This window comes from Paroedura picta, chromosome 13 (genome assembly GCF_049243985.1).
Source record: "Paroedura picta isolate Pp20150507F chromosome 13, Ppicta_v3.0, whole genome shotgun sequence".
NCBI lineage: Eukaryota > Metazoa > Chordata > Lepidosauria > Squamata > Gekkonidae > Paroedura > Paroedura picta.
In genome coordinates, this window is record NC_135381.1 from 10,609,296 (window position 1) to 10,621,788 (window position 12,493).

General features: G+C 47.5%; 1 protein-coding gene across 4 annotated transcripts in view; it reads left to right on the forward strand.

The window, feature by feature from the left end:
* Positions 1 to 12,493, forward strand: part of NOS1 (nitric oxide synthase 1) — a 178,283-nt gene that overhangs the window by 88,707 nt on the left and 77,083 nt on the right. For 3 of the 4 annotated variants that reach the window (XM_077307381.1, XM_077307379.1, XM_077307378.1), the window contains exon 2: positions 7,004 to 8,165. In XM_077307381.1, the coding sequence (XP_077163496.1) occupies positions 7,423 to 8,165 (743 nt within the window). In that variant the 5' untranslated portion in view covers positions 7,004 to 7,422. Of the gene's footprint in view, positions 1 to 4,258; positions 4,364 to 7,003; positions 8,166 to 12,493 lie in introns of those variants that run through there. The other variant, XM_077307380.1, reaches the window with a different exon arrangement.

Sequence of the window (12,493 nt, forward strand, 5' to 3'; positions counted from 1 at the left end):
AGATTAGGGGAGGGAGAGATCACAAAAGGTAGAGGAACATTTGACCGTGGATCGATGGCTTCACAGTGCAGTCGTAATAGCACTTCTTTTACGTGGCCAAAAGGTTTACTTCTGAGGAGACCTGCTTAAGGTTGCATTTTTGGACCTTCCCCAAAGTGGTGGTGGGGACATCCTCAGGGCAGTTGGACACAGGGTATCCAAGAGATCTTCCCCCATTCTTCCTTCCATCTCACCTGGTCATGTGTGCACATACACATGCACACACACCGGTTGTGGATTTATTTTGCAACCCAATCGCAACAAACTTCGCATGGCATTCCCCCCCCCTCCAAACCCATACATCTCCATTGCAGCTTTTCTGGGGGGAGCACAGTGCCCATGGTTTGCATCCCATTGAGCCACCATGATGCCCACGCATCTAAAATACAAGCAAGCAGGAGTCATTGCAACATTGGCTTGGGAGGGGAGCCTGGAAGAGGCAGCGGCGCATGGTCCCACATGGACCCATGAAGAAACATGACAGAAACCCGGCATCTGCAGTCAGAGGAAGGCGCCAAGACAGGGATGCCAACCTCCAGGTGGGAGCAAGTAGAACTGCTGATTACTCAAAATGTCCAACCGAAACGAAAAAGGAAATTGGTCGGCTGATTACTAAACGTTTTTCCAAGTTCAGAATTGTTCTTCGTGTGGTTTTATTTATTCCAAAGTACTTGAAAGATTTCTTTTGAAAGATTACTTTCAAGTACTTTGGAATAAATAAAACCACACGAAGAACAAGAGCACTTTCAAAGACTTCTGAATTAATGCAACCGCATGAAGAACAGTTTTGAACTTTGAAAAGCATTTATTTATCAACCTCCAGGTGGGACCCAGTTTTACCGCCCATCTCCAGGAGACAGAGATCAGTTCCCCTGGAGAAATTGCTGCTTTAGTGGGTAGATTCCATAGCATTCTACTCCACTGAGGTCACTTCCTGCCCCAAGTCCTGCCCACTCCCAGCTCCACCCCCAAAGTCTCCAGGTATTCCCCTCCCAGAGCCGACATAACTATTCTCCTATTCTCAGCAAGCTGCCAGGCTGCAAACAAGTCCTCCATGCCAGCTGCTAATCTGGCCCTGTGCCAGGGCTCTCTTGTAAATCATTAACAGCATTGCCGTAGAGATGTCAAAGGTCTAGAAAGTTCCAGGAAAAGCAGGGGAGGGACGGATCGGGTTTGGGGTCCGGTCCAATTTGCATGATGCTTTTTTATCGTAACCTTTGCAACGACAGAAAATGCCGTTCACAATTTCACCAGACATATAAAACAGGACTGGTGGGTACGCCTACGACGTTTGAAAGTAGAAAAGCTCATGTTTTCTGCAAGCAGGATCACAACCACAGCCAGTACCAAAGAGAGAACTTTGCAGACCTTATGATACCCCTAGCACAAGCATTTTCTTCCCATCCGAGGGGTCGGGAGGAAAAATAAAAGCTGAAAAACAACAACCCCCCCACACACAAATTTAGTATTGAAGAAAAGAAAATGTGGGCTGAAAATGTCGGAGGCGGGGAGCTTCCCCAAATGTCCCCTTGGGAGTGGGGGCTTCATAATTCTAGGTTTGGTCTTGGCACAGTGCGCATCGTCCCATCAGGAGTGAAACATGGCAAGTGCGCTAACCATTGTCAAGGAATAGATCAGCGTCCAAGGCCAAGAACCATCCTGGCGGAGAGCAATCTTTTCAGGCTTCCCCTCTGAGAGTTTAACTGGCCCGTGGAGCAGCAGTGCTCATGCCTACCTGACATCTCCCCCAAAGAAAAAGAAGCTGAAAAGAAGATCTGTGAAAGTGACACAGGAGTGTCAGTCTAATGGGGCTGCGTGTCTCGGAAGCCAACCTAAGGCCCATGGTGTTGACAAGCTGGCTTCTACACACATCACCTCCTGCCTTTAGGGCAGAGCCATCTGGAATGACTCTTATTAGTCCATTAACAGGAGTCCTGGACAAAGCTGGGGGGGGCAGGGGGCTGAGTTTGTTGTGCAACAAACTGACTCCCCTCCTGTTGTTTGCTTGTTGTCAAGTCACACACACACACCCGACTTCGAGAGCAGTTAAGAGTGAGAGCCTCTAATCTGGAGAACCGGGTTTGATTCCCTGCTCCTTCTCCACATGCAGCCGCTGGGTGACCTTGGGCCAGTTACAGTTCTCTCAGAGCTCTCACAGCCCCACCTTCCTCAGTGGGGAGAGGAGGCGTAGGAGGCCGAACAAGCAAATAGAGGCTGGAGGGGGAAGGGTTGCTGATCTTGGCTATCTTGGTGATCTACCCCGAGTTGTAGATCACAGGCGGGTGGATCTTGGCTGGGTTTCTTTGCCGGCATCCTTGTGAGCTGACGAGGAATCCTGGTTTGATTTAACCGCAGTTAGTTAGGAAATACTCTCTTTTTTCCCATGTTGTTTCTTTTTTTCAAAGCACCAGTGAAAATGAGTTTGCGAACAGATGTTTGGAAGAGGGGGGGGGGAGATTAGGAAGGGAGTAGATGCTACCATTTGTCACTTTGTTCTTCAAGCAAGGTTCTTTTTAAAATTGGGGGAAAATAGGTGATTGCATACCGAGCACATTTTATTCCTTGGGGAAAAGAGCGTTTGATGAGAGAAAGGTATAATCACCCATTAAAAACTGGGTGGTAGCTTCTGTTTGCCCTGAAACGGAGCTGATTAGATCCAGGCACACATCTGCCTGCCTGCGATTTTGTCCTGCCCTCGCTTTGGCAGGGGAAACTATTCCTGACTCTGCTTTTAGCCTCAAAACATTCCTTGGAGGGAGGTTAGGCTGCAAGAAACTGGCTCAGGGTTATCCAGAGAGCTTCATGCCTGAGATGAGAATTTGAACCCAGGGTCTCTCTTACCCCCGTGCATGTTTTCTAGGGAATAAGTCATGGTGCAAGCATGCATCGGAAAGAGATGTGGTGGAATGTACTACAGCACCTCTGGCAGAAGGTCTGAAAGGCTGTTTGGATCAGGAACTCTGTGTGACCAGAAAACTGGCATGAGAGAGAGGGTATATTCTGTCTCTTTGCATGCAATGCTTGTTTTCTCTTTGCCTTTCAATTAGTTTACTTAGATATTTGTACCCTGCTTCTCTTGCCAGTGATGTCCCCAACAGCAGCTTCTAATATCCTTCTCCCCTTCTCCATTTTATGCTCACAACGACAACCCTGTTAGGTAGATTAGACTGAGATTGACTGACGAACCCAAAAGCTACCAGGGCAATGGAGATTCGAACCTATGCTTCCTACATCCTAGTCTGCACTCTAACCTCAACACCATGCTGGCTGCTGCCGTGATCCTTTGTGATTTTCCTCCCCAAGCAGCGGGGCCTGAGATGCTCAGCAGAAATGCAAACGTAAATATTTGAAATCAATACATAAGTGCTGTGGTCTGTACTGAGCGCAAACATGGTGTCGTGGTTAAGAGCAGCAGCCTCTAATCTGGAGAACAGGGTTTGATTCCCTGCTTGTCCACATGCGACCTGCTGGGTGACCTTAAGCCAGTCACAGTCCTGTTAGGCCTGTTCTTGTGGAGCAGTTCTGTTCGAGCTCTCTCAGCCCCATCTGCCCACAGGGTGTCTAATGTTGGGAGAGGAAAGGGAAGACAAGCCGCTTTGAGACTCCTTCGTGTAGAGAAAAGTGGCCTATAAGAACCAACTCTTCTTCTACAACCAACTCTTCTCCTCCTCCTCCTTCCCCGTCCAATGCAAAATCAGTCCTGAAGTTTTGCGCCCTTGGTGGAGCTTCCTTCTAAGTCAACATGCATAGGACAGGTCAGTAATTCTTACAGCTACCTGGCAGGCAATACTTGGGAGCCGTAAAAAGCCAGAGATCTGATCCCCTCGCTGCCCCCTGTGACCACCCATAGCTGGGCTCCAGCCTCTCCCTGCAAGGATCAATTAGTCATCGTCTCGAAATGGCTGCGTGAGCCGGTCCCAAAGGGTTTTTTACTGTATAACTCGTGCCAGCGACAGAGTTATCTACCTTGACAAGCCAGCCAGCAGATTCCAGAGTTCTTCTGCGGTCTCAGCGGAGCCAACTTTTTGTGTGTGTTTACATTTGCAGCACCTGCTAATGAATTAGAAATTAATCACATGGAAAAGGCTGCATGGAAAGATGGATTTCTTTTTTTCTCGAGTTGCACAGTACAAAGTTCGTTGTGTGCTTGCTTGGAAAATTGGAAGCAGGAAGCGGCTTCGGTATTTTGCATCCGCCATTTGCCGAGCTAATGGGACTTGTTGGCGTTCGGCATGGTAGCACGTCCTCCCCATGACCCCGTCGATCAGATATGGTCCTGGGTTCTGTTATCCTAAGACCAATGGCCTTTAATCTGGATAGCCAGGTTTGATATTTTATTTATTTGTTTGTTTGTTTGTTTATCTATTTATTTATTTATCAAACTTATATACCGCTCTCCCCGGATTCCCTACTTCTCCATGTGCAGCCAGCTGGGTGGCCTTGGGGCAGTCCCAGTTCTCTCAGAGCTCTCTCAGCCCCACCTACCTCACAGGGTGTCTGCTGTGGGGAGAGGAGGGGAAGAAGATTGTCAGCAGCTTTGAGAATCCTTCAGGTAGTGAAAAGCGGAGTATAAAACCAACTTTTCTTCTCTCTCTCTCTCTCTCTCTCTCTCTCTCTCTCTCTCTCTCTCTCTCTCTCTCTCTCTCTCTCACTCTCTTTTTTGCCAGTATGGTTGCAAAAGGGTTCCTTCAAAGCTCCACTCCACCCCACCCCTATTTCTTCGCAAGTGGGTGGGTGGGTGCAGCACCTTGTCTACAGTATGTATACGTATTAATGCATGTGCATGTACGTTGGGGCACCATGTCTGCCATTTTACCCTCTAACAGCGCCCAGGTACATTTGGAGCTGTGATAGCATATAAGGGCCAGCATGATGGAGTGGTTAAAAAGGATCTGGGAGAACCAGGTTCTGATCCTCACTTGCTGCGGAAGCTGCCTAGGTGACTGGGCCCGTCCTAGATTTTTAGCATAACCTACCTTGCAGGGCTGTTGTGAGGATCGAACGGAAGAGAGGAGAATGATGTGAACATTTTTCAGGCTTTGAGAAACCCCAGAAGTGTCATCAGCAAGACACGCCTCCTTATCATACCCCCAGAAGTCATTTTTATGAGCTGGGCCTCTCCCTTTTCCACCCCCCCCCAGGTCCACTGTTGATAATTTTGGGGGGAGGGTTCATATTGCACAATATTTGTAAAAAGAATTAACTCCCTCCCACTCAGTGAAACCTGTCCATGGCCATCAAGAAACCCCAGGATTTCATGAACCCCTGGTCTAGAAATCCCACTGTAGATCCACAATTCTTGCAAACAAAGATTGCGCCCATTTTACAGACGATAGATTGAGGCTCACATATTGCTCAAGGTCCCTCACTCAGCATGGATCTCGCATTACTGTTCCCCTCTCACAGGTCTCCACGTTGCATCTCTGCTCTGAGTGAAAGCGGAAGGGTTTTTTATGATCATCGCCCCTGCTCTCCGAAACACAGTGACAAATCCAGTTCCCTTCCTCTTGACAACTTCACCAGCTCCGTCTGTTCCCCACTTGAGGCTTCACCCCTCCGCGTTTCCCCCCCCCTTTTCTATAATGAGCCAGCAAAACCAGTGAAGTCCATGACAGCTGGAAAAATGTTACGATTCATTGTTTCTGTTGTCATTCGCTTCGGCTGGATCATTAGAAAGAAAAAGGCAAAGAAAAGCCGCTTCACTGCTTGGGAAACAGGAGGGAGAGAGAGAGAGAGAGAGAGAGAGAGAGAGAGAGAGGGGGGGGGATGTCAGCGGGCTGCCAATCCACAAGGATGCTGATGTGATGGTACACAACAGGCAGCCCAGAACCACCAAACATTTCTACTGATCATGAGATTTGTATACCACTTTCCAACACTGATATTCCATCATTAATATACTCCAAAGAGCATTTGTTTTATCTTTTGCATCAATCAAAACACCATTAAACAAAACAAAAATGATGGCAAACAGAAATAAGAGTATTACATGACTGGCTGTGAAGCAGGTTTTCGACTGGAGGTATGTCTCGGCATGATGCTTAGCGACTCCCATCCTTCCCTCTGGTCTCAGCAGCCGCAGGTGGAAGCAGGGTGGCTGGCTGGAGGATTTGAACGTACTGAATTTTTTGTGCCCCGAAGATTTGTAGGGGGGAAGGAATGGTCTCTCCAACAATGCAGATCCTTCTAAAATACGTTGTCGTGTTCAAAAAACATAAACCGATAGTACGAGTGAAGCCTTATCTTAGGAAACAATCTTTTAAAATTGTTTTAATCTTAGAAAATAATATATTTTAAAATAACAGTTAAATTTATGGCAATTCCGGTGTCTCAGCTGGTTTGCCCAGAGCCTCGTTGCCATTGCATAGAAAGGGTGAATAAGCTTCCAGTTCCTAATAGCTGCCCTGTTCCTTCTCTTGTACGGCCCAGCATATGGGGTTTTCTGGTCCCTGTGCCTACTAAACAATTGTTCCTGTCTGGGGCAGCATTAGCATCCAAGTTTGTTTGTTTCTTTAGGGCAGGAGTAGTCAAACTGCGGCTCTCCAGATGTCCATGGACTACAATTCCCAGGAGCCCCTGCCAGCATTCGCTGGCAGGGGCTCCTGGGAATTGTAGTCCATGGACATCTGGAGGGCCGCAGTTTGACTACCCCTGCTTTAGGGTATTGATACACTCCACCTTCCCACCAACAGTATCGGGCCCTAGGTGGGCATTAAGAACAACCCATAATATAAAAAGAATCATCTATTTAGATGACCAAAATATATGATAAAAGCCTGTCTCCATACATCTGTAGGGGATCGTTAAAAATGCTGTCCTGAAGTCCAGTTAATTGAGAACCAGCTTGTCTCAGGAAGGGTTTGTGTACAGGTGTAATGTTGCCATCTCTTTCAGTTGCTTGCAGATATTTACAATATACTTGGCTTCATATGTTTATTTTCTCTCCCCTTTTCCCCATTTGCAGATAAAAATGTGAAGTCAAACACCAAGCCCCAGGGCTCTGCCAGTACAACATTTCCTCCGAGAGGCTGCACATCTGGGAGATGTTTGGTTCTGTTCATGCTCATTTCTGCCCAGACTTCCTTTTGGGACCACTAACTTTGCTGAATGGTGGAGAAGCAACCAGAGAATGAAACTGATCCAGAGCTGAAACTCAACAAGTGATGCGCTGCAGAACATACATCAGGGGTTCTGTGCAACGTGTTTGAAAGCCAAAGAAGCAACCTATCCTAGTGAGGCACTCACAAACACAGAGCGCAAGAGAGAGACAGCGCACACTGTTTTCCTCCCTCTAGTTGCTGGTAACACAGTCGAAGACCAATAGAGAGACGCATTGCGCACTATCTGCTCTCAGCCATTGGGCGAGACGATTTAAGGACTACAATGGAAGAGAATGTGTTCAGTGTACAGCAGATTCAGCCCAATGTGATTTCGGTGAGGCTTTTCAAGCGCAAGGTTGGGGGTCTCGGGTTCCTGGTAAAGGAACGTATCAACAAACCACCAGTGATCATCTCAGATCTGATCCGAGGAGGGGCAGCCGAACAAAGTGGCCTTATTCAGAGAGGGGACATTATCCTAGCAGTCAATGGAAGGCCTTTGGTGGATATGAACTATGGAAATGCTCTGGAGGTCTTGAGGAGTGTCGCCTCGGAAACCTATGTCGTTCTCATCTTGAGAGGCCCAGAAGGATTCACCACTCATCTAGAGACGACCTTCACCGGCGACGGGACACCAAAGACTGTCCGAGTCACCCGGCCCTTGTGTACGACCCCGACTTCAGTAGACTTGCCGTCCAGTCCGAGCATCCTCACCAAAGATCAGCAGCAAGGGGCAGACCTCACAATCATGGGCGGTTCTGTCAGTTCTCGATGTGCCCGAGAGAATGGGCAGGGAGACGAGACTTTGGTGCATGTCAATGGGGTGGTTTCTGGCACCGTTGCAGAGGACTCCATGAAAAGCAACAGCAACGACGTTTCTGAACGTTGCCTGAATGGTAGTGTTGAAAACAGTGAACTGTTAAAAGAGATCAAGCCGGTCCTGGACCTTCTGAAGAATAACAGCAAGGAACTCAATGGAGAACCGCAGTCCCAGATGGACAAACGAGATGCAGAAGTCCAGGTGGACAGGTAGGTGCCTGCATGTGATGCACAACCTTTCTATCATGGGGCAGCAGACAGAGCGGCATTCGAGACACTCTTTATGAAGCTCTCTCTTTCAAATGCTTGCTAGATGGAATGGGTATGTTTGTGTCATTGTAGAAATAACGGCTAAAATGAAGCTGATTTGGGGTTGGAAGCCAAGACCCCAATTTCTCGTTATTGTCCCATAGAAAGAAGCCCAGAACCAATCAGGACTGTTGACCGATTCAATCGACGAAAATTCTTCACTGTACCTACAAAATTGGATTGTAATTGATCCTTGTGGGTCTGAAAATGTATTTAATTGTATGTGCTCCAGCTGTTTCCCGCTTGCCAGGCATAGCCCCCTCTTACTGATCCTCATCTCTGGTGAATCATCGTCCTGTTTTGCTCCCTGAATTTGCCTTTTGGGAATGCCTTGTTAAAATGTTGTTAGTGTGCCTTGCTAGAGTTGTCATTCTTCAGAGTTCAACATCTTCCCTGGGGGTCTCTAGCAATTAAATCACGGCATGGGGTGTGTTATTTTTTTTTAATTCCCATATGCACATCTTGTCTCTAATGTACATATGTGCAAATCCTCACGTGCGACCACCAAGGCGCTGCGCGGTATACGGATGATTTCTCATGCTGGTGAGGTTCGTTTTGAACTTTTCGATAAGGGAATGTGTATTATAAATCTAGGTTCCCCCTCTACCCCCGGAATGCCTTTAACTTAAACAACAAAGACGTTCTTTTAAAACAGGCTGTTGCCAGATCAATTAATATAGTGTGTAGCGGGCAGAGTAGAACCTGCGGCAATGTTTAAAGACGGAGGAAAGCGGGGTGGCGCAGCCCTTAATACAAGAACAGGGATATTACAAGCAGTCCCTGTTTTCATCTGTGACACACTGGAGAGCATGCAAGTGTCGATAACTTCGCTTCATTTGGCAGCTGGCTTTGAAAAGTCTCAAACCAAGTCAGGGTAGGACAATCTGGTGAATAAGATAAGAAATACATAAAACCGCACATCGTCAAACCTCGATACATGTCCCTATTTAAGCATGTGGGGCCACATGAAATGGACACAATTTATTAAGCGAAACTTACGATGTAGGCTTGGTGCTAGGCAGCCATCTTTCGTGATTTTGTTTGATTCATCGTTGTGCGTGCCTAAACTCAAATGGCGGCCACAAAAGGCTAGGCAGTGCCCTAGCTTGCAGGCTCACTGAATTTGCCTTGGCCAGTTGAGGTTGGCCCCTGCGGGTCAATTAATAGAGCCTTGAATTGGCCGATCTCGTCGTTTGTAGCCTGGAGCTCTGATAGCTGGAAGGGAGAAGGGTGGCTGTGGGGTTGAGACTCAAGTGTCCTGCATAGTGCAGGGGGTTGGACTAGATGACCCATGAGGTCCCTTCCAGCTCTATGATTCTATGATTCTAAGTGCTGGAGTAGGTCCAAGGTTAAATTCTCCACGCGACCTTGAAGGTCGCTTTAGCCGGTCATTCGCTCTCAGCTTGATTTACCTCATGGGATTATAATGAGGATAAAATGGGCAGTGAGCTCCTTTGATGAAAGGTAGGATGATAAACATGAGCTACGTAGAAAGGACTGAAGAACTGTAATGAAGACCCGGTCTCTGAGAGGGTGCAGAGTGCTTTCCAGCTCAGCTTCCTGCACTTCTGACCCAGCCAAGGACTCCAGAACTCCAAGACTAGAATTGGCTAAGACTTGAAACAGGAGGCTAAAACCTCCAAGACTTAACAACTTTGGATATTAAAGGCTTACCACCATCCCTTTCTCATGCTTTCCTATTACAGTCAAAGGAGCCTGTTAGTGAAAGGCAGCAGTGAAAGAGCCTCGTAGGTATATTCAGAGCATGGGCATAGCGGAGCAGTGTGCGAATGACGCAGGAAAAAGAAATGAAAATTAGAAAAGTGCATGACGTTCTAAAAGGTCAACAGCAGAAACCTGTAAACACAGTGGAAAATATAAAACATTTTGAAATGTAATTTCAGCTTCCATAACGACTGACCGACCCAACTTTATACATCGAGGCGGGCTGAAATCTTACTTGTTTACACTGTCTGACCAGTATGTCATTTTAGCCAACGAGAATAAGAGGGAGTATGTGGCGGAAGGGGAGGCAAATTAAGCAGAGAGTGAGCGAACCGCTTCAAGGCTGCGTGGGAGATTTGATTTGATGGGGATTTTGATTCGATTTGATGGAGACAGAATATCAGCAATTCTCATTTTGACATCGCCCATCAGGAGCTGAGATTTCACGCTTGTATGCTAGTAGAATACAAGTAGACAACTAGAAACTAGGAAGAGATTCAAGTTTGCAGCCAAGAATGTCACAGAAGGAATATCGCACATTTCACATACCAGTAAGGTTTTCTGTCTAAGGAGGAAAGGTCTCGGGTGCTCACTGTCCTAGCCCACTTTGCAGGGTGGTTGTGAGGTTCAAATAGGAAGAGGGGGGCTTTGAGCTCCTCAGCGGGAGGGGGGGATAAAATGAGAGAGCCTCAAAATAGAATTGGAAGGGACTTGGCCCAACTTAGGACAGCCGTTAGAGAAAACAATACAAAACCAAACAAAATGTCTATAGCCGAAGGTCTGCTTCTCCTGATGCTTCCAGATCACACAAAAGAGAAACATTTAGTACGTGCCTAAAAATGTAAGGTTTAGAGTAGCTGCTTGCCTCTTTACTAAAACGGAACAAGGCCATTGTGTTCGTGAACGCGGAAACGTATTGTTTTTTAAAAAGGATCGCACGCAATTCCAGTGTTCCTAGTCTATGGGTTGGCAGCATGCGTCCGTAGCATATACCTGTTAGAAATACAATGTGCGAGAGATACCTGAAGTCAGAACATAGCCGGACGTACCTTTTTGCGACGATGAAAACGCTGGCATTGTGACGGATCGTATTAGGCGAAAAAGAAAAAAGAAAACACAATCCAAATTATTCATGCAAACACCCCGTTTTTACTACTGTCCTTTAGAATCCCGATTTGAAAAATTCCAAAGCGAAAAAGCCTACTGTGATCTATACAGTTAGGCAGCCGGTATATGGACGGCTTTAATAAACCTTCTGCAGCAGCATGAAACAATAGTTAAGATGCTAGAATGGACAGGATGCTAGAACGAGCTCTGAAGAAGAATAAGTGTTGTTTTTTAGACCCCGCTTTTCACCAACTGAAGGCGTCTCAAAGCAGCTTACAATCACCTTCTCTTCCTTGTGGTGTAGATGAGGCTGAGAGAGCTTCTGACAGGGCTGCTCTGTGAGAACAGCACTATCAGGGCTGTGACTAGCCTGAGGTCCCTCAGCTGGCTGCTTGTGGAGGAGCGGGGAATCCAACCCAGCTCACCAGACTGGAAGCCGCCGCTCTTAACCACGACACCGTGCTGGATCCTTGGCTTCATAGGGCTCCATTTCGATTCTGATAATGCGATCCTAAGAGGCACCTCTGTGAAATTACTGCTGCGTCCTCTGGGCTAGGGTACCATAGGTACCAACTGAAGGCGTCTCAAAGCAGCTTACAATCACCTTCTCTTCTTTGTGGTGTAAATGAGGCTGAGAGAGCTTCTGACAGGGCTGCTCTGTGAGAACAGCACTATCAGGGCTGTGACTAGCCTGAGGTCCCCCAGCTGGCTGCTTGTGGAGGAGCGGGGAATCCAACCCGGCTCACCAGACTGGAAGCCGCCGCTCTTAACCACGACACCGTGCTGGATCCTTGGCTTCATAGGGCTCCATTTCGATTCTGATAATGCGATCCTAAGAGGCACCTCTGTGAAATTACTGCTGTGTCCTCTGGGCTAGGGTACCATAGGTTGGAACGTTCCTGGATAGGATTGGCACAGGTTACAGCCCAGTGCTGTTTGAGCAGAGGAGCTAAGGTTGGGGAGGAGTGTGTGTGTTCATATACAGGCATCTGGACCCTGCCAGGCGTATGGGTTTGGTCACCCTTCACCAGAGACACGATGCTAGCATGGAAACATTACAAAGTACACTGGCAGAGAGGTAAGAACAATCTAAATCTCCCCTTTGCCTGAAATGTTTTCCCGGTCTCTCTCAAAACTGCCGGGAAGACAGGTTGTCCCACCGGCGAGATATATAGCCCATGGCTGAATTAACCTCAACAATGCCCAAGCACAGATGAACCATGACTTTGAGATGCGGCTGGTCGCTTTCCCAACCAAGCGGGACGTCATTCTGCTATGGAAACCAAACCTCTCTTGGGTTGGCAGGGAGAAACAGGTCGTCTAAGGGAGCGAAGCCCACAAAAGAGCCAGGAAAGTTGCAGGCGTCTGGCAAGGAGGAACCCAGGGTGGGGTTAGGA